Source organism: Tursiops truncatus, chromosome 16 (assembly GCF_011762595.2).
Source record: "Tursiops truncatus isolate mTurTru1 chromosome 16, mTurTru1.mat.Y, whole genome shotgun sequence".
Taxonomy (NCBI): domain Eukaryota; kingdom Metazoa; phylum Chordata; class Mammalia; order Artiodactyla; family Delphinidae; genus Tursiops; species Tursiops truncatus.
Window position 1 is genome coordinate 61,469,453 of NC_047049.1, and position 26,602 is coordinate 61,496,054.

The window sequence follows — 26,602 nt, forward strand, 5'->3', positions numbered from 1 at the left end:
AGCTCTGGTCTCTGGAGCCCCAGGGGCACCATCCTTCATACCATCTAGGGGTCTTTGCGCTCTTAGCTTTGGGTCAAGGCCTTAGCCTTTGGAACCAGACATTTGAAACCCCACTTCCACTACCAAACTTAAGTTCTTGGGAGTAAAAATCCTATCCCAGGGCTTTAGAGCATCCTCTGTACTAAATGGGTGCCCAACTGTTCTTCTATGGCTGGGGCCAGGAAAGCGAAAGGTCAAGCTATTTGTGGCTATAGCTTGTGGGAGTGTTTACAGTTAGCAGCTCTACCAACTCACAGAACATACCCCACTGATGACAGGACACCACCTCATATCAAGCAGAAGACGCAGGCACAAAGGCGTGAAAGGACGTTTTGCTGACCCCTGCTAAAAGCTCACTGTGCAGTGTGTCAGCGGCAGGGGCCTTCTGCTGCCTGGCCAGAGGTATTTGGGGCTGAGCCTACAACACAGCTCCGTGCTCTGGAACCTACCTGCTAGTGCAGGCTTTGTTAAGTCTGAGGAAATGCTGCCTGCGGGAACTGAGTCCTGCCCTACCCTGAGGGCCAGGAAGGGGCTTTCAGTCAGAGGTATTTTAACTTGCTCTGAAGGCAAAGGTCTCCTTCCGCTGTTCCTGTAGCAGTGCCAAGTCAGTAGCCGACTGGGGGAAACTGGATGCATTACTCTCCTTGGCTGGGGAAGTGGGCGGGCCTGGTACAGGGAGGAGTAGAGAAAAGATAAAAGCAGAAACTGGGAAGGGGCTGTGACTCTCACACAGCAACACAGTTGGGTTAATCTCCATCATGTAGTCTCCCCTTTTACTAGCAGTAAAAGCCTTATCCCTCTATCCTAAATTGCCTTTCAAGTCGATACCCTATTTGCCTTTGGGGCAAAGTAAAGGATATATGAAATGGCTTTCAAGATTATCTTCCCTTGAAGAGATTATTTCATCCTTCTAGGGATCACACAAGCCTGCTCCACTCCCAAACTTGCACATTCTGGGGAAGAGCAGACCCAGTTGACCCACCTCTACTGGTCACACCAACTGAGCTGCAATTGAGCTCTTGACATACCAGCCACTGGGCTAAGTGCTTGCCATGATCCCACCTGAGCCCACAGTCACCCAGGTAAGACCTACTTCTTAACTTAACCCTATTTTAGAGAAGGACACCAAAGGTTACAGAGACTGGGAATCCTGTCGGAGAGAATGTGGCTGCTACTAAGTGGTACAGAAGGAATTCAAGCCTGTCTCACTCCAAAGCCTGTGCTCTAAACCTCTATGCTGTTTTGTTCTGTGGACCTGTTTACATGGTCCACAGGATTCTTGAAAGGACAGGATTCTTGCTCTCAATACTAATATGTGAGCCTCACTGGATTAATAATAGCAAGGAATGTGATGCTCACGCAGCAGAGTCTAGTTTATTTTCAGACATCAGATATGATGGATTTCTAACAAGTGCTCCTGAGAGGCAGAGGCAGCCCTCGTCAGGAAAGCTGTTGTCTGGGCTTCCTCCAGGCTGGTACCTAAAGAAGGGCCTTCTTGGGTACATCCAGCCCCAGCATGTACGTGTTCACCTCCAAGCTCCTTAGGGAAGGGACACATCACCTCCTGGCACATACAGGGCCAGATGGACAAAGTGCTCCGTAAATGTTGAGAGGAACTGACACATGAAGTGGCCAACTGCCTTTGCCCATCTTCCTCACCAGGCAAGATGCCCAAAATGTGTCAACAGGATTTCACCTGAAATTTAAAAAAAAAAAAAAATTAAAAACACCAAGGTGATACTCAAGATCTTTATTGATTCAAGTGTAACAGCAACCGTTGGTGAGAATTTAACTTTCCCCCTAATTTCCAAACACTTGCTGGTTTGGAAGGACAGTTAGAAAAACAAGAAACAAAAACCTGATCACGGAGTCACACAGGACTGCCTCAGGACTGCGTGGTGCCCTCTGTTCTCCATCCACGACAGTGAAATGGACAGGCCGGGTAAGGGGATACCCACATTAAGGGAGACGAAGGGAAGACCAAGGAAAGTACTGGCAGTCTCTGTTTTTCCATTCAGAATGGATGGAACTGGGCCACTGGTGGCACAACGACAGGGAAGAACATTTTTTTTTTTAATATATATAAAACATTTTAAAGATGCTTAAAATGGACATCCGAAAAACGTGAGTGTCCTCTGGGCTCTCCAAGACACCCTCTTTAAGGTTCGCCCCTGGGTAGCAGAGGGTCTCCTCACCCAGGTGGCAAGAGATGGGCTCCATCTCCAGGCGAAGGAAAGGCACTGGCTCACAGTCCTCAGTGATTGGAACACACACCAGGAGCAGGATGCCTCACCACACAGCTTGCCCCTCATCTCTCGTGTTACTCCCCTACTCTCCTGGTTTCAAGTAAAAATGACCCTTGGCCTGGGCTTGGGTTTTTTGTTTTGTTTTAAAGATTAAGATGGAGACGAAGGGGGCACATTGGGGCAAGAATGGATATTCTGTGCTAGATTCATGCAATCTCAGGTGTTCAGGAATTTGGGGTTTAAGCACCGGCAAGAGCTCCCTTTGGAAATTTCAACGTGGCCAAATGATTATCAAGCACTGCAGCATCTCTCTGCCAGCCTCCCACTCTTAGAAAGGTGGCAGAGAGAGAGTTTAAATACCCCAGGAATGTGTTTCATCTCAGTACTATTTTCCATTGGGGATCCAGACAGTATGGTCTGCCAGGGCTGCAGGCAGAGGAAGCAAAGAGAAACCACAGATCATCTGAACAGGGACTTGAAATACTTCTCCTAAATCTAAGCTTTGCCAAAAGGTGTCAACTTCCAGGACCAGCCCAGAGAAAGAAATGTAAATTACAGAGGGTGGGAAAGGTGACAGTAATGACTGTATCAACCATCCTTAGTCTTCAATCAGACATGTCCGTGAGCAAGCCTCAGGGAAACGCCAATACTCAACTGGAAAAACATGACTAGAACAGGAAATGCCCCTGGGGTATAAGCATTCTAAAGAATTGTGACCCGACTGCCTCAAGATCTGATGTCATCTTTTATCAAAAGCTGGGAGAGAGGTAAAGCGGTGGGGATAGTAATGTGTGGTAACTACGCCCCCTTTCAAAGTCCAGACAGAAATTGCCCTCCCAAGGAAACAACGCTTCTTTTTTGTTTTTTTTGACAACGCTTCTTTAAAACAAATACTACCCCCTCCTAGATATCATGGGCAGCTAAGAGATTGGGTTTCGCAGATTAATAAATAGCTCCCCTTATCATGTAGTCCAGAAACATGATAAGGGGAAGTTTTGACCCAGAGAGAAAAGCACCGGGCCTCCCTTCTGGAGGGGAATGTAAAGGGCTGAGGGCCCAGGCTGCAAGCAGCCAAGATACATGATACCCCTAAGGTCTGACAGACCCAAAGAGCTGGTAACCCAAACAGCAAAAACAAAAGACCACCTATTTTGACTCCACCTCAAAATCAGACGGAAAAAAATTCATTTGAAGGTGCTTTGAAGATGAGTTCGTTAATTCTGGAAGAAGTACCTTTTTCTTTCTTTTTTTTTTATAGCTGCCTCAGCAGCAATGCTTTTTTATTCAAGCATACTCTAAAGCAAGCAGGGCTATAGATAAAATGCTGGGAAGAGTTGGAGCATAAATCCAAACAAGAATTTGCATCCTTAAGATGCCTGAAATCTCTAAAAACTTGGCACAGGTGCCAGAAACACATAGCAGACATTCACTAAACACGTGTTGAACTGACAAGCTTCATCTAAGTTTTTCTTCAGGGTGAAGACAGCACTGGTTCTCTTTAAGAACCCGTTTCCATCAGGAAGCCCAGGATGACGTGGGCACACAGAGTTAACCTGCAGTGGATTTAAAGAAGAATAAAGCACAGACAGACATTTCTAATTCCCAGATGTTCCCTACTTATTGAGAAGTGGCTTCTTGAGTGACAGACCTGGCTCAAGTCTGCTTCAGCTGGTGTAGTTTGTGACAGCAGGTGCCAAGCATCGACTCTGGTGGGGACCTGGCTTCCGGATGCTCTCAGCTATGTCACCCTGAATCAGAACGGTTAGCTTTCCTCAGCCCAGTAACCCAAAATGTAATTCAAGTTTGCTCCCTTTGCTTAACAGCCCTGACTCCAATTAAGTCCATTTGAGTGGCTCAAATAGAAGGATCCAATTCGCTTTGTCAATTCCTGGCTAAAGGAGATACCGAGCAAGCAGTATTGAGTCTTAGATACCAAGCCAAGGACTTACAAAGCAGCAACCTTGGGCTGCTTGCTGGCAGTATACGCCAGGCAAATGTATAGATACATTCTCCTGGGAATTGCCATTTCTTGCCTCCCCTCTTAAAACTGGCAGTAGCCATGGGGAGAGAATCCGTTTTTCATCTGTTTGTCGATGCACATCTTAAGAGAACTGTTTTCAGTAACAACACCTCTCTCAGTATATCATCTACTTTAAACCTACCCCCTCTTGTTGAGGGGGTAGGTTTCATTCTCTATTGGGGGCGAGGTGGTTTTAAAGTACACCCAAAATTCTTTGATACCGCTCCATGCAGTAGGTGGGGTGTAACTCCCCTCCCCTTGAGTGTAGGCTGGCTTAGTGGCTTGCTTCTAAGGAACGGAATAGGAAGGCGTGATGACGTGTGCTTTCGGAGACTGTCATAAAAGGCACTGCAGATTCCTCCTTGCCCTCTTTCTCTGGGATCACTTGCTCAGGGGGAGCCAGCTGCCATGCTGTGAGGACACTCATGCTGCCCTAAAAAGAGATCCACACAGAAAGACACTGAGGCATTTTGCCAACAGCCACAAAGAAAGCTCAGAAGTGGATTCTCAAGCCCCAGGTGACTGCAGACCCCACTAACATCTTGACTGCAACTTCCTATGACCCTGTGCCAGACCCATCATGTGAAGCTGCTTCCCAGGTCCCAACCACAGAAACTGACAGATAATGTTTGCTCTTTTAAGATGTTAAGTTTTGGGGTAATGTGTTAAACAGCAATAGATAACTAACGCAGATGGAGGGACAAAACTCTTGGCTTGGAAGCTAGAAGCCAGCTTCTCTACACTGTGGTCTTGAGAACACAATAGCTATTTCAACAGAATATGAGGAAGTGGTGAACTTAATGCACCACACTACGAAGGAGGTAGAATCATGACAATGCATGTCTCCTGCTGGAATTTGGACAAGGTCATTTCTCACCGACATGGATTGTCCCCAGAAGTACAGAAACATGGTTTTCTCCTAAGAAGAAAAGTACAAATAATCAATAAGATTTTAAGAACCGCCTAAATCAAATGCTACCCTAAGGGGGTTCCCTTTCCAGGAAAAAGCCCAGAGAGATTATTCATTTAGGGCTTCAACTGTGAGATTCCTTCCAAACATACAGGAGTAAACCACCTACTGGATTCTGGCTTGCCCTGAAAATGATTCTATGAGGCATGGCACAAAGGTGTCATCTGTTGGAAGTTCATCTATTGCCTTGTGAAATTATCTTTGAAATGCCGATTTATGGAGGCCAAAGTATCTCTAGTAGCAGTGGCCTCCAGGAAGGAATTGCACCAAGCAGTATGGAGGTCGTTACAGAGATGGCTAAAGGATTGGGAAGCTGCTATATTATACAGCTGACACTCCCAAGAAGTACTAGAAATATGGCCTCTGATTAGGGGGCCACATGCAGCAATTCCTCAAGAGAGCAAACAAGGGGAACATGGCATCTTAAGACTACTCAAGCTGGCATGTTTTAAATTCACTCCCCGTCTCTCAGTGAGGAAGCCGAGTTTTCATGTGCAGCAGTAAAGAGCAAACAAGGGCACGTGCTTCTGCTGACAGCCCGACTACTCGCTGTAGTGGAGTCAGATTCCAGAGGATGCCCAGGCCGGGCCCCGAGGAGGATGAAAGCGTCACTCCCAAAGAATCAAGCTCCCAGGGGACAATGAGGTCCTGAGCAAGCTTCTCATGCAAATTACCAATGCACCTTAAGTTGTTCCAAGAGTATGTAAAGTGAAATTTGGAGTTTAATTAAAATCAAAACAGAGATACATTAAAAAGCAAACAAAAAATACTTTTCCATTCATCAATTTTTGAGACTGAAAGCATCTCCAAAACTGGAGATCCAGCTTATTCCTGAGAGACATCAACCATCACAAAAGGTTTCACTTTTTGAACTCTTCACATTTTGTAGCAGAAAACAGAACAAAGTTCCTCAGACACCCTTCCTTCTTTCTGTCTAAAATGTATTCGCAAACAGGGTCTCTTCATAGTTCAAAAGAAAAACAGCTTTCTATCTTAGCCAACTGGCCTGTTACTCTCACCCTGGGATCTGATCTCTTAATAAGAGGGTTCAGGGCACCAAATCCAACCAGAAATTCCCAGGACACCAGTGGCTATTTTACTTGTCTTTCTATGAGGAGAGTCACTCTCCCAGGATTACTGGGCCAGTCAATAGTCAGGACAACGGGATGGGGAATGAAGCAGCAAAGGGTAAGGGAAAAGAATGAGGTTCCATGAACAACCCAGGGAAGGCAGAAGGGTCCAGTTTCACAATCCACCCACTTACAAACTCCAAACATGCACACCCAAAACTAGAGCGAGAAGGAAAGAGCTCGTAAGGGACGAGGGAAGACGAGGGATGGTGACGTGGAACAGCAGACTCGCCTACGGACAATCCTCACCCTCCTAACACTGGAAGATGTGTAATTAAAAAGTTGCTGTTCAAAATTGTACTGAAAACATATCTAAAAATAGGTCTGTACTCATCTTAAAAATAAAAGGTCACTCCTCAGTTAAGAGGAGTGACAGATATTATCAGATACCGACACTTGAGGTATCCCGGATGTACATTTGAAAAATGGCCTGGCAGAGATAAGGGAGGGAAGGAAGGAAGGAGGGAGGGAGGGAGTGAAAGACGGGGAAATTCAGAGTACCATGGGAAAGATAGAAAAGCGGAAGGAACGCATTTTTAAGCCCATGCTTATCTATCTCAGCAGCCAAACAAAGCAGGTCCACAGAGGAAAGAAGTTCAGCTCTTTTCTAAGAGCGTTTCTGAAAGTCAACTTCAAACTCAAAAATCACAGACAACAAGTAGCACAATGCTCACTGGACTGAAAAACAAGGACTACTGAGCCTGGGTACTCAAACAGTTCAATGTCTTCCGAGGTCATTCCTGGGTATCATCCTGTAGAGGACTATTGGGTTGGCCAAAAAGTTCGATCTGGTTTTTCTGTAACATCTTATGGAAAAACCAGAACGAACTTTTTGGTCAACCCAATACATCGGGCCTTATCCAAAGAGCCTCCGGGACCTGCTCTGGGAGCAGGAGAAATCACGTGGATAGCTCAGAGTACAAAAGGATTGCAAGCAACAAGATGCAAGCAGGGAGGGGTGGGAAAAGGGGAGGAAAAAGAACAACTGGTGACCGAAGACCCCCTTCCGATGTAGAGTTAAGAAATGTTTGCACAATTGTGATAAGTAAACAAATGGGAAGATGAACTATAGTACTAAAGACAGAAGACATTCCTCCCAGAGGAAGGAGGGGAAGTGGACCTCAAAACAGTGCCCCAGGGTAATGCTACCAGAGATGTACAAACAGCGTTCTGTCCCCCAAGGACAAACACCTCAAGGTAAAAGAGAAAGCAGCTCTCTTCCTGTTTACTATTTCCATCCGAGGGTTTTCAAGACCCCAAACTCAGACTTTTGCAGCACTGAAACATGAGCAAGACAGGGAGGAGAGACAGAGGGTAAGAACAGGAATGATGCTGAACCTATCAAACCTCCATATCACTTCCCCAGACTTCCCAGCCAGCCAATTATTGGTAGGTTGATATTTGATTTGGGATTAAAAAAAAATGGGGGGAAGGGGGAACCAGAGGTTAACTGTTTTCGTCTGTGGGCTGCTTAGTTCTACAGAAATATGTGAAGGGCTTTCAATCTAACTGTCTAACTGGGAAGGGGAACAGGAAATAGGGAGAAGAAATAGTCAGATGCAGCTCATCTTTGCATCCTTTGGCACCCGGAGAAGGAGCAGGGGAGCAGGAGACTGCAGCAGGGATTGCTGGTACTGCCTCTTCTGTCTCTGCATTGTTGATCATATTGGCCAAATCAGGTACACACATGTCTCAGTGTTGCCGCTTTTCTTCTGATCCTCGCAGGACAGTCAAATGTCCATCTCAAACTGAGCATCATCTCCTGGTTAGAATGAAGAACAGGAAAAGTTAAGCATGAAGAGGTAAAGAAAAACAGTCTTAACTATAATTCCCTTTGCACAAAGGTCAAAAAGGAATTCAAACTGTCCCATTCCCTGCAGCCTTGAAACAACTATTCTGCTTTGCTTTGGCTAGTCTTTTTAATCTGGGGGAAAAACAAGAATGGCAGTCAAATCACCCACAGGGAGGAGCAATTGGGGGAAAGGATACAAGTGAAAACTTTCTGAGTGTCCCTTTGTCCAGAGGTTGACCAAACGGGAGCTCCTGGGGAGCACCTGGCCATCTATCAAGTCAGCACATTCTTCTGGAGGCTCTGAACTTTGGCCTTGCTCTGAATCGACACTTTGTCCATTAAAAACTCATTTGGAATTTGAGGAGGCAGAATGCTGGCTCGTGTAAAAGGGTCATGGAGTGCAATCCAAGGTGTACTTCAGGAGCTGGCCATTTCCACAGACACAGAGAGGACTCATTAATAAACGTGTGTGTGTGAGTATGGGGGAGAATTTACTGAAATATTATAGGCAGTCCTGGAAAACAGGGTGAAAAACCATACTGCTTTTCCCTACACCAGGGGTCCCCAACCCCCCAGCCACGGACTGGTACTGTGGGCAAGAAGCTTCATCTCTATTTACAGCCGCTCCCCATTGCTCGCATTACCGCCTGAGCTCTGCCTCCTGTCAGATCAGCTGCAGCATTAGATTCTCACAGGAGTGTGAACCCTACTGTGAACTGCGCATGCGAGGGATCTAGGTTGCGCGCTCCTTATTAGAATCTAATGCCTGAAGATCTGAGGTGGAGCTGAGGCAGTGATGCTAGCTCTGGGGAGCGGCTGCAAATACAGATTATCATTAGCAGAGAGGTCTGACTGCACAGAGACCATAATAAATCAACTGCTTGCAGACTCATATCAAAACACTATCAGTGAGGGGCAAGTGAAAACGAGCTCAGGGCTCCCACTGATTCTGCATTATGATTGAGTTGTATAATTATTTCATTACATATTACAGTGTAATAATAATAGAAATAAAGCGCACAATAAATGTAATGCACTTGAATCATCCCAAAACCATCCCAGTCCATGGAAAAATCGTCTTCCACAAAACTGGTCCCTGGTGCCAAAAAGGTTGGGGACCGCTGCTCTACACCACAAAAATGACGTTCTTCTTGTAAGAAGCAAGGTCTGTTTCTTGAGGGTGATAGAAATGGGAGCTATTAAATTGTTTTGTTTCTCTGTGTGTGTGTTACCCTTAGTCCAACAAAGCCCAGGTTCAAGGAGTCCTCTTTGGGATTTACCATTCCCTGATTCTGGATTCTTCCTCACCCCCCAACCCCCACCTATATTAGATCCGGTTATGGTTTAGAACTCAGGGTTTTCAGAACAATTCAATAAGCCTTGGTGAGGGGAGTGTGGGGAACCTTAGAGACATATGACTGAATATTAGTTATAAGTGAAGCATCAACATTTTTTCAACCCACAGCAGACTGACATTTGAATCCCAGGGCTACCCTCTTGGTCCCTAATACCAGCATTCTCTTACCAACTGCATGCTTCCTGTCATGATTGTTCAAGTTGTTCAAATTGTTTACTTCTATTTTGGAGTCTTCAATTAAGGTGCCGGGGCTGGTGACTCCTGGGATATTGGGCAGGTGGCAGGGCGGGGTCTGAGCCATGGGAGAGTTGCGACGATCCAACAGAAACTTTCGATCATAAATGATTCGAGTTCCTGGAAAACAGGGTTTAAAGAAGACAGAAGTTTTGTATCCTGTTTCAAATACAATTTTAGGACAAGGAAAGTAGAAATTTACCTTCACTTTCCTTGCTTTGAAAAATAAGAACTTAGTAACAATTCAAAAAGGCAGGACTTCCCTGGTGGCGCACTGGTTAAGAATCTGCCTGCCAATGCAGGGGACACAGGTTCGATCCCAGGTCCAGGAAGATCCCACATGCCGCGGAGCAACTAAGCCTGTGCACCACAACTACTGAGCCTGCGAGCCACAACTGCTGAGCCTATGTGCTGCAACTACTGAAGCCCGCTTACTCTAGGACCCATGTGCCGCAACTACTGAGCCCACGTGCCACTACTGAAGCCCGCACACCTAGAGCCCGTGCTCTGCAACAAGAGAAGCCACTGCAAATGAGAAGCGCACGCACCACAACGAAGAGTAGCCCCTGCTCGCCACAACTAGAGTAAAGCCCGCATGCAGCAACGAAGACCCAATGCAGCCAAAGAAAACAAACAAACAAACAAAAAGGTAGCTGAAATTATGAGGAATGAATCATTCTGGAAAGCAGAAAACTTAGTTCAATTTTCGAAAAATGAATAATTTGAACTATTTTGGATGGAAATTTTTCTAATACAGATTTTAAAACTTTTTACCACCTTAAACTGAAAACCAACCCTTTCTTGATGAATCCGGTTGATTATTATGAAACTCATTTATTATACTATGTTGTGACATAGGAAGTCTCAGGGCCTATTCAGTTGGTGCTCTGTATTTTCCTTATACTGAATAGGATTCAGATAGCCAGGTTGTGCTTATGGCCCTCCCCACCATGGTTTCCTTGTCTCCTCCCTCACTGTTTGGCTAAGAACCATCTTTTGTCCATGTCTTAGTTTGGTTGCCCTAACCAAATACCACATTTTGGGTGTGTTACACAGAAATGTATTTCCTTACAGTTCTTTCTCATTGTGTCCTGCCACGGGGGAGAGGGGAGCAAGCTCTCTGGTGTCTCTTTTGGGACACTAATCCTATTGTGAGAGCCCCACCCTCAGGACTTCATCTAAACCTAATTACCTCCCAAGGCCCTATCTCTAAATATCATCACATTGTGGGGGTCAGTGCTTCAATATATGAATGGGGGGGGAGCACAATTCAGTCTACAGTACACCCTTTACACCCATTCTAACTTGATACATCTACTCTGTTGGGTTTGGAAACTGGTGATCTGCTTATTTTAACACTATGTAAAATACGAGCAAGTAGGCTGGGAAGGCGCCTGATGGTTTTCCAATGAACAAAGGGAAGGAGCTTTAGTGGATGGATTTTGTTGTGTCACCTCCACTTTTGTCCATGGCTAGGTTTCAGAAGGGTGAGATTTCACCGTGAGATGTTCTTACTAATATTCACGTTGCAAGTCGGAACAAGATTATTCTCACTTCTGTAGTACACTAAGCTTGGAAACTGAGGTGAGGTGGTTAAAAAAAAGCACAGGATAAAAGCAAGCTTTCTATTTCTAAATTATATATTAACAACAACATAAACATTAAAGAATTATAATTGAACCAAGTAGGAAATAAGTAGTAGAAATTCTACCTAAATGTGTCAGATATAAGAGAAACTTTGAAGAATTCCTGTGACTTTGCAGGGGCAATAAAATACATTTTTTAACTTCTTTGGGATATAATTCATGTACAATTCATTCAAAGTGTATAATTCAATAGTTTTTAGTATATTCATAGAATTGTGCAATCATCACCACAATCTTTTTTTTTTTTTTTTTTTTTGGCTGTGCCATGAGGCTTTCAGGATCTTAGTTCCCCGACCAGGAATTGAACCTGGGCCACAGCAGTGAAAGCGCCGGGTCCTAACCACTGGAACCCCAGGGAATTCCCATCACAAACTATTTTAGAACACTGTCATCATCCCCAAGATAACCCATATACATTTAGCAGTCCCTCCCCACGTTTTGCCAACCTCTCCAGCCTAGGCAACCACTGATCTGTTTTCTGTCTCTATAGATTTGCCTATTCTAGACATTTCATAAAATACAATCAAGCAATATGTGTCCGTTTATGACTGCTTCTTTCACTTGCAGGTTTTTAAGATTCATTCACGTTTAGCATTTATCAGTACAGTTGACCCTTGAACAATGCAAGTTTGAACTGTTTTTCAACAGGAAGTATTGCAGTACTATATGGTCAGTGTTGGTTGAATCCATGGAGGAAGAGAGCCAACTACAGGTTACACTTGGATTAACCCCCACGTTGTTCAAGGATCAACTGCACTTAATTTCTTTGTATTGCCAAATAATATTCCATTGTATGTATAAATCACATTTTATCAATTAACCAGCTGATGGACATCTGGGTTGTTTCCACTTTGAATAATGCTGCTACAAACATTCACGTAGGGAGTTCCCTGGGGGCGCAGCAGTTAAGAATCCTGCCAATGCAGGGGACACGGGTTCGAGCCTTGGTCGGGGAAGACCCCACACGCCGTGGAGCAATTAAGCCCGTGCGCCACAACTACTGAGCCACGCACGTAGAGCCCGTGCTCCACAACGAGAAGCCACCGCAATGAGAAGCCCGTGCACCGCAACGAAGAGTAGCCCCCGCTCGACCCAACTAGAGAAAGCCCGCGCGCAGCAATGAAGACCCAATGCAGCCAAAAATTAATTAATTTAAAAAAAAAATCAATTGGCCGTAATTGTGAGGGTTTATTTCTGGACTTCCACTGATCTATGTGTATCCTTATGGCAGTAATACACGGTCTTGATTTGTAACAACTTCTGAAATCAGGAAGTGTGAGTCTTCTAACTTTTTCTTTTTCAAGATTGCTTGGGCTATTTTAGGTCTCTTAAAGATCCATATATGAATTTTAGAGTCAGCCTGTCAACTTCGGCAAAGAAGCCAGCTGGGATTTTGATGGGGATTGTGCTGAATATACAGATAAATTTGGGGAGTAGTGCCATCTTAACAACATTAAATCTTCTGATTCATGAACATGGATTGTCTATATATATAGGTCTTCTTTCTTTCAACAATGTTATCTAGTTTCCACAGTATATGTTTTGTGCTTTTTTTGTTAAATTTATACCTATGTATTTTATCATTTTTATGCTATTTTAAATGGAATTATTTTATTTCATTTTTGGATTGTTTATTGAAAGTATACAGAAACACAATTGGTTTTTGTATACTAATCTTGTTTCTTTCAGCCTTACTAATAAACTCACTTGTTTTAATAGTTTAGTGGATTTTTAAGATACATTTGGTTTCAAATGCACACAAAATAAACAATTCAGAAGAGAAGACACCCTGAAGAACTAGGATCTTAACTGATGCTGTTAATGTTCTTAAATATGGCCAGGGAAAATATGGGTACAAAACCACGGTATTTTAAGTGTTTGAATTTTAGATCACTGCAAGCTGAAAAAATTAACTGTAGCAGATACAGAGCAAAAAAAAGGGAATTAACATGTGACTAAGGATTCTGTGGTGTAACTGAAAAGCATTTGACATTCAAAAACCAAAACTATTAAAAGAAAAACATTAAGACCTGACTATGAATAAAATGCCAGGGGAAAAAACCCTTTATATTTCCTTTTTTAGATATTGTGTTTACTGTGAAATTATATGAATTCCAAGACAATTAAAAACCTAATATTCAGGGTCTCTTATACATGTGCATAGACACATTTTCTGAAGCAAGAACTTCCAATAATTCAAATTTCGACTGCCGGCCACATTTATGTCAGCCCAATTCAACATCAACCAATGCATCCACAACTAACTAGAGAAAAGTTAACCATAAATTCCTAAAGAAGGTTAAAAAAATCCATAGCTTGCATATAACACAATATTAAAATGGAGCATGATTTTAATAAATTGATGGAGTGTTAAAAAAAGAATCTATTTGACATTGACAGTGGAAACTTTTTCTGTCCAGTGAGTGTTCCATTTCCTTTTCTATGAAAATCATCATACTCCTTGGTTTTATATTGAAAAGTTACAAAATTCATAGTATCGTATATGCTATTTATTGACTTTCAATGTTTACAATCAAACCATAATAAAAGTGAATTATCATAGTTAAGGAAGAGTATGTAAATATTACAGACCTTGATACTGTAAAAAATAATGGAAAGGCAGACCTACCAGGGAAGTAGAGGCAGGACAGGTAGATAGTATAATCTCATATGGTGGAGAGTTAAAACTATCAGATTGAAACACAAGAGGTTTAACTATAGTATTTACAGTTTTAAAGGTAACTACCCAGAAGAACCCAAAACAATAAAACAATCTACAAAAATTGGTAAATGGAGAGAGGAGGGAAAATGAGAGGATAGAAAGTAATGAAAGTGTCCTATATGCCTCATTTTCATAATAGGGAGTCAACAGTATCATCCAATGTTAAGAAATCAAGAAATTGTGGTACACGTATATTATTTACAGTAACAGTGGTGTAACCAATAAAATCACTATAAACAGAAACTGTTAAAAGCAGTAGTCTCTTAGCATTTCTGCATTTTATGTGCTTCTGTTCAATTTTTCTTTTTCTATTTTGTTTTTAACACTTGCATATATTACTTTAGTCTTCATGTTTGGATTTCAAAACAAATAGGAATCTTTAGATCTAGGTCAACATTAGATATCTATAAACATTCTTCATCCCTTGGTGACCACTTTTTCGGATAAATCTAATACCCTGACCCAGCATTTTCTAAATGCTACATTCCTAGGAAAACATGAGAGTAAAACTGAGTCCCTTTGATGGAGAACAGAGAGGAGGGAAAAAAAGGCTCTATCTTTTGATCTAAAAACTAGTGATTTTCAAATGGCAGGGAACAAGAGGGTGAATGAAGAAGGCCCAAAATTATGCTTGTGAAGATGGTTAGTACACAAACAAGGTCATTCAAGCCTAAGGGCCTCTTTCAAGACCAAGTAGCTTAGTTTAAATGATAATTAATGCATATATTAAGCCAAGAAACTGTATAACCTGAAATAAAACCACCTAGACAAAGTCCACTGTAACATGGTTAACTGACAGGGTAGTAGTTACTTTACTTTTGCAGGGTCCTGACCATAAAACTGTTTTTAACTAAGGCTGCTTCCAGAATTAGAATTAAGCATCCACTCATGCAAATAGACACTTCAGAAAAAGAAACAATAAGTAACTTGACCAAATTGAAAAGCTTGAATAGCTGGTGACAAAACCCTCCAAGAAGGCTGAGATGAACCTACACCCTCCTAACAATATCCTAGGCAAGAAGGGAGAGTGTAGGGTCAAATAGGGCTTCCCGCAGGGGACTTTAGCCATCAAAGAGGAAAATCTTTCTCAGAAAAGCGTTAGTGGTCTTCCCGCTTACAATCCTTAGGCCAGAACTGGGTCAGATGCCCGCCAGCCCAGACACTGGGGAAGCCACAGAGTAGTCAGGGTGCATCTTCTGGGACTTGGCACACTACCACTTTAAAAAAATGAGGGAATGTAGGGTAGCACGGAAAAAGAGTGAACGGCTGTTGGGCTGGAAACCAATAGAGTCAGTCACGTCACGTCTGTATTTAATATTTACCTAAATTTAAATCCTCATCTTCCACAGTAGGAAACTGTTAATATCTAAAACTGAGAAATAGCATTAAATCATGTTATTCAGAAATCCAGAGGTAAACGCTAGAAGAAATGGCTGAAAGAGTTTAAAATGGTTTCTCTGGGGAGTGGAACTGGAGATGAGATGGGGCATGAGAATGTTGCTTTTTGTTATTAGCCTAATACTATATGACTTTTAAACTTTACTTTCATGGTTACAAAAAATAAATGTAAAAGAAAAATAAAAGGGTGATTGCATGAATACTGAAGGCATTTTGCTAAGTCAAACAAGTCAGTCACAAAAGACAAATATTTTATGACCCCACGAGTATGAGGGACCTGGACTAGTCAAATTCATAGAGACAGAACATAGAACGATGGTTGCCAGTGGCTGGAGGTGGGCAGGTAATGGGGAGTTATTGTTTAATGGGTATGAAGTTTCAGTTTGGGAAGATGAAAGAAGTCCTAGAGATGGATGGTGGTGATGGTTGCACAACAATGTGAATGTACTTAATCATGGAACGGTACCTTAAAAATGGTTAAAATGGTCAATTTTATGTTATGTATATTTTCCAATAAGAAATATATATGATTTCAGACTTCTAGCCTCCAGAAATGTAACAGAATAAATTTGTTGCTTAAAGAACCCCCCACCATCAAATTTTTTTTTAAGACCAAGAGAAAGTGTTAAAAAAAAAAGCAAACCCCATTATAAGGTATCGGGGAAAAAAATGACTCAAAAATAATTTGCAAATATACATACATACATAACAGACTGACACTAAAGCCATGAGGAAGAAGGTATCCTTCAAATCTAGAAATGAAAACAACAACATCAACAACAAAACACTTGGCAAGTAACCTCAGTATTCCATTAGAAATTCCTGACATTCTCCATCTATGCCTCATGTAAGGGCCCACCAAGAGATCAGAAACAGATACAAGATGAACAAGCAGCAAGTGTTTCCAATACACTCAGAAAGGTAGTCTGCCGCTTTCCCTCTTTCCTCCCAAGCCCGTCTCCCCCAATAATAAGGGAAAATAAGAAGTGAAAATACAGAAAGGACTTACAAATACAGTGGTTTTCTTTGCTTTTTATTATTCCAGCTTAAGAGGGTGATTAACAAGGCCTGTGTTTGATTGACTGTGTTAGAGAACATTCTTCAATGAACTACAGTTTTAAACATCTGTTCTTCATGGAGGCTCTGGATGAAAGGAGAGACTCCTAAAAGCTCTATGCCAGATAACCCAGAGGAGGCTAAAAGCTGCCTAACCCAGTATCCTCCAGGGAAGTTGATGGTGGCCAAACCACATTTACTGTGTACAATCAGCAAATCCCTAAAATGCTAATAAAACCATGAGAGGGACAATTTTTACATCAAAAAAAGGCACAATTGGAGCCAGAGTGTATTATAACTTAGTATGGCTAAATAATTATGGCAAACGGAAGACTTCCAAGGTTTGTGAAAAGCCAATCCTTATGGTCCTTTGATTAACTCCAATAAAGATTTCCAAGATATTAATGTCAAAGGATGGCTCCCTGCCCAATCACGTAGGACACTGCCATAGCAGAACACAAACCTAGGCTGAAAGGGAAGTTGATAATGACCATCTTCCTATGCAGAAGGTCCAGCGCTTAGAAGAGGCTTTAGACAGCATCTGGCAGAAGGCTGTCATTTTACAGATGGAGAAACTAGCATCCAAAGAAAGATCACACAGTGACACAGGAGCCAGGAGACCGACACAAATAAGCAAGGTACTCTAAGCAAATCGGGCTCTCTTGAGTCTTGGTTGCAAAATGATCTGAAACAAATGACCTTTTTAGTTAGTACCAGGTCCAAAGTGGTATACAAACCACAAACTAATCTCAAATAAATGCCGACTGATTTTAAGTCTATCAAAATGAAGTACACCAAATATGCCCACGTCTGTTTGGGCTTGAACATTCATCTTGAAATAAATTTTCTCAAGAAATGCCTGGCTCTGATTCCAGGAAAATGCTGGTTGGATCTGCCAGACTGTTGACTGCATCCTGGATCAATTCTTTGGATTAGATTTCACAGATGTTGTGGTTCAGCCTCTGTAATGCTAATAATTAATGAAGGTTCGCTCACTGCTTTGGTATGGGGAAAGCACTCAGATTCAAGCCTGGCTTTCATTCCCACTTCTTGTTTTCCTCCCAAGTTCACTCCTCTTGAGCACTTAAAAAATAAAAATAAAAACAATGCATATATACATATCAATGTCTTCTACTTTTACTCATAGTGAGGAACTCATCAATAAAGTTCATAAGAGGCAAAGAAGCCTACTGGAGATCACTGGTCTAGGTCACTTTTTTTCAGTGCTGCTTCTTCATAATGGTTCTAGGAATTTATCAGACCAGAGAGTGGTTTCATTTCAATGTAAAAGCAGCCCGGCTCTAACATAAACATTCTCTGGTAATGAGATGAGCACCTTTCTCAAGCTCAAAGGATTAATTATGACATCTTAAAATGAACCACAAGCCTCTCAAACTTTCTGATAGGTACCTCTTAGAAAGTAGAGAGCAATGGTCTATCTTCACCAGTGCTCACTTCTGCTATAAACAGCAGGCCATTTCTAAAAAAATTAAAATTGAATGAGGTATTACACTGATACTAAAACCAGACAAAGATACCACAAGAAAAATACAGACTAATATCCCTTATGAGTATAGATGCAAAAATTCTCAACCATTAGCAAACTGAATTCAGCAACATAGATAAAAAGGATTATATTCCATGACCAAATGGCACTTATCCCATGAATGCAAGGCTGGTTCAACATCTAAAAATAATTAACATAATACATCATACCAATAGAATAAAAAACAAAAATCACATGATCATCCCAATAGATGCAACATACACACACACACACACACACACACACACACACGCACGCACGCACACATTTGACAAAACCCAACACCCTTTCATAATAAAAACATTCAACAGACTAGGAATAAAAGGGAACCTCCTGAATCTGATAAAGAGTATCTATGAAAAACCACAGCTACCATCTTACCTAACGATGAAAGACTGGAGGTTTTCCCCTAATATTGAGAACAAGTCAAGGGAACCTGTTGTCACTCTCTTGCCATTTTTGCTCAACACTGTACTAAAGGTTCCAGTTCTAGCCAGGGCAATTAGGCAAGAAAAACAAAACAAAATGGGGCACCTAGATTGGTAAGAAAGAAGTAAAACTATCTCTATGCACAGGCAACTGTGATCTTGTATATAGATAATCCCAAGGAATCTATAAGAATTGAATTGTATTTTTCAGTTAATTGATCCTTGCTTGTTAAGGATTTTACTTTTAAAAACTACTCAATGAAATGAACAGCTTCAGTTTGTCGGGGCATTTGTCCTAAGGATCTGAAAGATCATTTATTCAGATATAAACACTCATAAATTTCTGAGCTTCTGGCTTCAAACTGTAGCCTGAGTATCAGGTGAAGAGGTCCTTTAAAAATGAGCCACACATCAGATAGATAGCTGCTGGGTGTTATAACACAGGTTTTAAGGGATCTTTGCAAAACAAAGTTCTGTGATAGACAAATTTGAAAATGGTAGCCTAGGCCTTACCTAATCAATAAGTTGAATGACAGCAAGTTTCAACTGACTTTTGTTTTATTATAAATAGATAAGCAAAAATCTTTTTTTAAAAAAAAAACTTTTGTTTATTTATTTTTGGCTGCATTGTGTCTTCATTGCTGCACAAGGGCTTTCTCTAGCTGCAGCGAGCAGGGGCTACTCTTTGTCACAGTGTGCGGGCTTCTCATTGTGGTGGCTTCTCTTGTTGCGGAGCACGGGCTCTAGGCACGTGGGCTCAGTAGTTGTGGCTCATGGGCTCTAGAGCACAGGTTCAGTAGTTGTGGCGCATGGGCTTAGCTGCTCCGCAGCATGTGGGATCTTCCTGGATCAGGGCTCGAACCCATGTCTCCTGCAATGGCAGGCGGATTCTCAACCACTGCGCCACCTGGGAAGTCCCGCACATTAATCTGTTCACCGAAACACTTGGGAGCCAAGAAAAAGATCTATCCTTCACCAACAAACTACTGTCCTGCTCAGGCTCTCTTCCTCTCCAACCAGATGAACTAGCTTTCCCACATTAACTTTACCTTGTCTGATCTGCAAATCTTTTTTTTTTCTCATCACAGCCTTTACTTTACTGCTGATTGGCAGTGAAGCATCTCCTACAACGTTATTTACTACTGTAGCTATTTGAGTTCCAAAAATTATTTTGGCTGATTCCATATAAAAATAAAAAACCTTACATTCCTTAGTCATTAGTTATGACATGTCCACACACCAAAATATTTTTTTGTCCATACAAATCCATGAAGCCTGAATATTATTCAAGACAATATCGAAAAATTGAAAGGACTTGACCTGCAAATCTTTACACTGTCTCCAAACCATGCAAGACCCCTCCCATAAAATCATCTTTAAGACTCCAGTCCTCACAAGGTCTTTGCACCAGGGAACAACCCTGGTAGTGCCAATTTACAGACTCATCACGTTCCACCCTTCCCGGTTCACACACAGGCCTCCGGAGAGCAGAAGGGAGTGGTGCACTATCAGCCTGGACGAGCTCTGTCTTCCCTCGTCAGGCTGTGACTGACGTGGAGCAGGCAGAGGCACTCCCCTCCACACATCACGCTGCTATATGCCTTGCGGCTGAGGGCTGCTGCCTTCCCAGGCTCAGAATTCAGTCCCTCATCAGCAAACATGCACCCAACACAAAACTGAGCTACATCTTCTAGTACATGCTTTGGCAGCTGACGAATATGAGACTACAGCCAAATCTGCTCCGGAATGACAACACATGTTAATTTTTGTTACTCTGAGATAAGTAAATGCCATCTTCCTCTAACACAGGCAAAGTGACTGGACAACTTTCAACATGTTTTTCACACACTTCTCACATGTAATCATGAAGTCCTTTGGTTAATAACTGAAACGAGAGAGCCAAATAAGTACTCTTGCTGGTTCAGAAGTTTTGGCCTAGAATAAACTCAGCCCAAGGTCATTGAATTAGAAATTTTATAACAGTGAGAAACTGGCCTTCCTTCCCCATATCTACACAGAGCTCTATTCATTTCTCCCAAGAAAGGAATCAGATTAACACTCAGGACTCCCCCCAAATACTCTTACTTTATTATGGCTCACTCCAAGTGGATTCTTTTCCCTTCTTCCTGTCTTCTCCTTTATCCCCAGACCCTTCCAATGGCCTTCAGTGAACCAATCAATCACAGCAACTCTCCAGCTGGCAGAGAGGAAGCACAGAGTATGAACAAGATTTCAGACCATCATAGTTAGTTCCCCTCTGGTGCTCTTGTTATGGCAACAGCATACTTTTCCACAGCTGATGAGGATGTTATGCAGGAAAAGAAAGGCAAAAAGAAAGGCTCAAAGAGGTCTCTGTGTTTCTGCTCACTCCCCAGAGCACAACCCTCCCACAGGGAGACAGTTCAGAACTTAAAAAAAATAAGATAACAAAAAGAATCGCATTAGCTAGCATTCCAGAGGTAGAAGAGTCTTTTTAAATGTTTGTAAACCTCCTTTCCTAGGAAAATACACATCTTAAGACAAGAGAGGAAAAAACTGGACTAGGTATCAGGACACTAAATTTGCGACTACCCACTGACATTTATTAGCTGTATAACACTAACAAGTTACTTAATTTCTCTCAGTTACAGAATGAAAGCATTAGGTTCCTTCTTAATGTCACAAAAGTGAAGGAGACTTCAGTAACTTTACCTTTCATTGAGGCCAGAAGCAGCTTCTCAAAGTTAGAAACGAACGTCATTCATCCCCATTCCTCCACAGGCAGATAAAACAAAATAAAATCCAAGGGCATTTTTGAATTTACTCAAAAATTTTACTCTTCCTTAATAATGAGAAAATGTACACTTCTAAAAATACGAGAAATACAGCAAGTATGTTTTCACCCAACTCTCATTTTCCAAACCACAGGAATGCAATTTTGAGAAACCTTTTCAAGGGTAAGCTGTATCCTCTGTGGGGAGAGATGGTAAGTTCACTGTGCTGTGAATGTCCTTGCCCAGTCTGATCATTTAGGACATTCAGCACATCAACTGTTATCCTGGAATGCTCTGACATGTGTATGACACTCCAGAAAGTTTCCAGAAGTTTGAGACAGAAAACTCTAATCCCCTTCCTTCCTACTAAATAGATTTTTCAATACAAGCCTTCTATCGCTTTTCTAAATGTTTTCAAGTCTGAAATATATAAGTTAGCACTTGACTCTTTAAAAGTTTTTGTTTTAGAACTAAAAAGCTTTTCCACCCCTAACCCCCACCAAGATTTTAAGACCATTGAGAGCAAAGACTGCATTTCCTACTTTTGTCTGTAGTCCCCTTTTCTGCAAAGCACTTCGCTAGACCCACAAAACTCACTTAAGGTACCTAACCGGATTAATTCAGGTGCCTAGAGGTGACCAAATAACAACCCTGGTTCAGGGAAGGAAAATTACATGAGAGGAGAGAGGGAAATGTAACAAAAGAGATGAACAAACCATCAGAAAATTGGAAATTTTCCAAAGCGGGGGGGAAAACTAAATCAGTAAGTACTGAACATCTAGGCAGCACTGAGTTAATTGCTATAAAATAGTGATTAAATCCAATCACAACAGTGCTATATCTTATAAACACATTATGTAAGTCTTTGTGTTAAAAATTTAAAGATGACAATGTGCTCTACCAATAAATATTGGCTCAATATAAGAGATGAGCTAAGATGACAAGTATTTAAAACAGAAATTAAAAACTGTAGAAACCGGGACTTCCCTGGTGGCACAGTGGTTAAGAATCTGCCTGCCGATGCAGGGGACACGGGTTCGTGCCCTGGTCCAGCAAGATCCCACATGCCGCGGAGCGGCTAGGCCCGTGAGCCATGGCTGCCGAGCCTGCTCGTCCAGAGCCTGTGCTCCGCAACGGGAGAGGCCGCAACAGTGAGAGGCCCGTGTACCGCAAAAAAAAGAATCCGCCTGTCAATGCAGGGGACACGGGCTCGAGCCCTGATCCAGGAAGATCCCACATGCTGCGGAGCAACTAAGCCCGTGCGCCACAACTACTGAGTCTGTGCTCTAGAGCCCGCACGCCACAACTACTGAAGCCCGTGTGCCTAGAGCCTGTGCTCCGCAGCAAGAGAAGCCACCGCAATGAGAAGCCCGTGCACCGCAACGAAGAGTAGCCCCTGCTCACCGCAACTAGAGAAAGCCTTCCCGCAGCAGCAAAGACCCAACACAGCCAATAAATATATTAATTTAAAAAAAGAAGTGTAGAATCTGGAGACAGGGTCAGTGATATTTGAGAAAGAAGTAGTGTCTATGTACACAGAGAGGCAGGATAAATGAATCAGTATTTCTGGCAGAATCTTTCCAAGCACTGTAGGAACTAATCCAGACTATGAGACAGGCTTCTATCTTTTTTTTTTTTTTGTGGTACGCGGGCCTCTCACTGTTGTGGCCTCTCCCGTTGCGGAGCACAGGCTCCGGACGCGCAGGCTCAGCGGCCATGGCTCACGGGCCCAGCCGCTCTGTGGCATGTGGGATCTGCCCGGACCAGGGCACGAACCCGTGTCCCCTGCATCGGCAGGCGGACTCTCAACCACTTTGCCACCAGGGAAGCCCCAGGCTTCTATCTTTAAAGTACGCCTAAAGACTATACCCTTACTTTAAAAGCATTGTAGCTTGGCTGTCTGAAATATGCCAAAAAGGGTGTCCCTGTGGCTCTTCCTTCAGGGGAATAATGATTAATATACAGCTAAAAGTTTAGTTCCTTCCTCAAAGAAATAATATCTGAGTGCAGTTGCTACTATGACATAAGTTCTGAACTGCTGGAAGCACAGGCATTACGGAATTCACAAAGAATTCTGGAAGAAGTTATAAATCTCTGTCCATCACCTTGGAAAACAGTATCCATTTCCTAAAAGCTGTCAGTTCAAGTTCAAGACAACCCTATCTGGAGCAGATTCTGATCTGCCAAAATCTTTCACGATTAAAAGGCCAGAAGATTTCAGCATGTTCAGGGTCTGGCCTTGAACAGATCAGGTGAGGAGGGAGGTTTCTCCAATGAGGTAAGCCACCTCACTAGAAACTCCACTCCTCTGCAAAGTTATAACGTCCTTAAGCCCAGTTCTCCACACTTATTGATGAACTTCTCCTGCCTGGGTCATTTAAAAGTCTTCCAAGGCAGCCACCCCACCCCTAGAGTGGCCTGGCTGGATTCCTCTGTAGAGCTCTCTCCTAGATTTTTATCCCCTGTTGGCAACGTCTTCTTACTCTACCGCCTTGCTATTGTGCAACCGATTAAAGGATCGCCCAGGCCTAACTGCAGGGGATTGGTTGTAGTACAACTGGTGAGCCCAGCCCACAAGAACGAAGCTAGCAATCTTGCAGACTGTAGGGGCTGCCAGCAAAGTCCCAACCCTCTAGCCAGAGGCCGTCACCAAAAGGCAAAGTTACGAAGTTAAAAATGAAGCACCATTCCCTTCATAATGTCCTTCAAGATCGCAGACCAGTCTCCTCCCTCTGGAGAAAAGCCCAGTGAGGGGAAAGACAACCTTTGAGCTCCCTTTTCCCGTGACCAATTAATTCAACGCTCTTCACCTCTACCCCAGTGTTCTTCCTTGTAAACAGTTTCTGGTCGTACTTTGAAAAGCAGTGTTCAGAAACCCCGCTCTGCATTGCCCCTTCCCCAGGATCAAGCAAGCCCCCCAGCAAGGGTGCCCTGCTTGACAACGCCCTCTTCGATCTACCTCCAAAGGCGGCGCCGCCAAAACTCTACCCTCAAGGCTGCCAGCGCTCTACCCTCAACACTATTACTTGAGCACTATTTTATCACTCCTCCTCCAGCCTGGGGACTCCCCCCACCCGCGGGGCCTGGTCCAGCAAAGTAAACAATGCTGTCAAAGCAGGATAACACTGGGCGAGGCTTCCAAACTCCGCATTCCAGCCTTCTCCTGGTGTTCTAAAAGCAGCTAAACAAGTCATCGCAGCGTCCCAGGAGCGACTTACTCTCCCCAACTTCCTTTCTACAAAGGCCCGGGAGACGGCTCCAAAATCAAGCGTCAATGTGCACAACTACACCATATGTAAGAGGCAGAGGTAATGCGGAGTGAGTGCAGGGCCAAATGTAGACGAATTTGCCCCGGAGGAGGAGAGGGGGCAGAAAACTGGGCAGAGTGCGTAAACCTGCCACGAGGCGGGAACAAGGGCTTTTTTTCGCTACAGGAGAGCCACTTCCCAGAGTGGGCACGCACTGAATCGAGCTGCAGGCGAGAGAGAACGCGAAGTTAAGGTTCCCGAAAGCTGTCTCACGGGGGCTTTGGTGGGGCTGCGGCGGAGCCGGGGTGGCCGGAGCGGCCAGCGTGGACACGCCCTGAGTTAAAGGATCGTGGCGGGAAACTGAGGGGACACCGCGGAGGCTGGCGCGGACGCGCTCGGGAGCCGGCTCCAGGCTCGGGTGAGGGCCGCGCGGGCGGCCGGCGCTCACCTCCCGGCGTGGTGGAGAAGAGCGTCCCCCCGGGCGTGGTGCAATAGTCATGAGGTAGCTGCGCGGCGTCGCTGATGGGCACGGTGCGGGTGGGGATGGCGCGGCTCTGGCTGGGCTGGTGGCCGTTGCCGGCGGACGAGGACATGGCTCTGGACGCGGGCTCTCGGGCTTTGTCCGGCGGGTGGGCAGGCGGGCGGGCGGGCGGCGGCGGCGGCTGGGGGCCCGGGCTGCTTCGGCTGCTCCGGCGGGCGGAAGGGCGGGCGGGGCTCGGCGCGCTCCGCTCGCTCCTCGCTCGCTTCCTCTCGTTCCCTTGTCCCGCTCCGCTCCCGCCGCCGCCCTCTCAGCCGCCGCCGCCGCCGCCGCCCGTTCCTCCGGCCTCCGCCAGCAGCCTCAGCAGCAGCAGTAGCAGCAGCAGCAGCAGCGGCAGCAGCGGCAGCAGCGGCGACGACGACGACGACCGGAAGCGGGCGAAGGCGGGAGCCAGAGAGAGGTCGGGGTAGCTGGTCGGCCGGATGTGACGTTACGAGGGGCGGGTGCTGTGCGACGAGGCGGGGCTGCTGATGGGCGGGAGCTTAAGCCCTGAGGGCTGGGCGCGAGTCGGGCAGAACCTACGCCAAGTATTTGTCAGCAACGCGTCGGTGGGCACGGAAAACTTGCGTGTTTTTTGTTTGTTTTTTGCGGTACGCGGGCCTCTCACTGCTGTGGCCTCTCGCGTTGCAGAGCACAGGCTCAGCGGCCATGGCTCACGGGCCCAGCCGCTCCGTGGCATGTGGGATCTTCCCGGAATGAGGCACGAACCCGTGTCCCTTGCATCGGCAGGCGGACTCTCAACCACTGCGCGGCCAGGGAAGCCCGCGTGTTGTTTTTTTTTTTAATTGTCAATCAACACTACTTTCCTTGAGCCGACTTCTGTTTCCTAAACCATCTAAACAAAAGTGTTATTTTACTTTTAATTGCTCAATATTAAAATAAGCAATGCATGCATTTATTAAAAAACATAGCAGAAAGGTTTACGATGCCACCTTTCCCAGTTTCCCAATTCCCCTTTCGAGGGTGAACCACTGGGACGAGCTTATTGTGTATTCTTCCACAGACAGTCCTTATATACAGACATAATGCAACATATAAACATTAAGAAAATAAATTAATAGCTGCCCATGTCACATGAGTGAGTATTGTGTTAGAGATAAAAGAAACTGAAGCACAGGGGAAGGTTAAGACCACGAGGTACCTGGAAAATTCAAATCTGTAACACTTTCTTTCCTCTAGGGATCCTCAAACTTTTTGATGTTAAAATTTACATTCTTGAAAAATTATTGAGGATCCCAAAGAGCTTTTGTTTGTGTGGATTATATCTTGATAATTACTCTATTAGAAACTAAAACAATCTTTAAATGTTTACCAATTCATAAAATAATGTCATCCCATGTAAACATAATATTTTATTTTTAAAGTTATATTTTCCTAAAAAATTAGTGAAAACAGTGGGGTTTTTTTACATTTTGGCAAACATTTTAATGTATCCGTAATAGGAAACAGCTGCAATCTCACATCTGTGTCTTTTTTTAA

The 26,602-nt window shown here is 43.8% G+C and overlaps 1 protein-coding gene and 1 long non-coding RNA gene across 13 annotated transcripts in view; one reads left to right on the forward strand and one right to left on the reverse strand.

Annotated features, from left to right (window-relative positions):
• Positions 1 to 1,388: 1,388 nt before the first annotated feature.
• EIF4EBP2 (eukaryotic translation initiation factor 4E binding protein 2) lies at positions 1,389 to 25,178 on the reverse strand. 4 transcript variants are annotated; one of them, XR_002176547.3, is made up of 5 exons: positions 25,034 to 25,178; positions 9,723 to 9,908; positions 8,093 to 8,167; positions 5,183 to 5,224; positions 1,389 to 1,735 (listed from the first exon to the last, which is right to left on the reverse strand). XR_002176547.3 is itself a non-coding variant. In XM_019936140.3 (4 exons), the coding sequence occupies exons 1-3, from the start codon at positions 25,176 to 25,178 to the stop codon at positions 8,136 to 8,138; spliced, it is 363 nt and encodes a 120-aa protein (XP_019791699.1). In that variant the 3' UTR covers positions 1,389 to 1,735; positions 8,093 to 8,135. The 4 variants fall into 4 exon arrangements, 2 of the variants coding, with proteins under 2 accessions (XP_019791699.1, XP_004311072.1); XR_002176546.3 differs by having other exon boundaries at positions 1,389 to 4,738; XM_019936140.3 differs by lacking the exon at positions 5,183 to 5,224.
• LOC109550153 (uncharacterized) overlaps positions 24,319 to 26,602 on the forward strand; it is a 28,622-nt gene continuing 26,338 nt past the window's right edge. For 3 of the 9 annotated variants that reach the window (XR_012326699.1, XR_012326705.1, XR_012326701.1), the window contains exons 1-2: positions 24,322 to 24,645; positions 24,772 to 25,523. This is a non-coding gene — a long non-coding RNA (uncharacterized lncRNA). Of the gene's footprint in view, positions 24,646 to 24,771; positions 25,524 to 26,602 lie in introns of all 9 variants that reach the window. The other 6 variants (XR_012326702.1, XR_012326703.1, XR_012326700.1 and 3 more) reach the window with 5 other exon arrangements.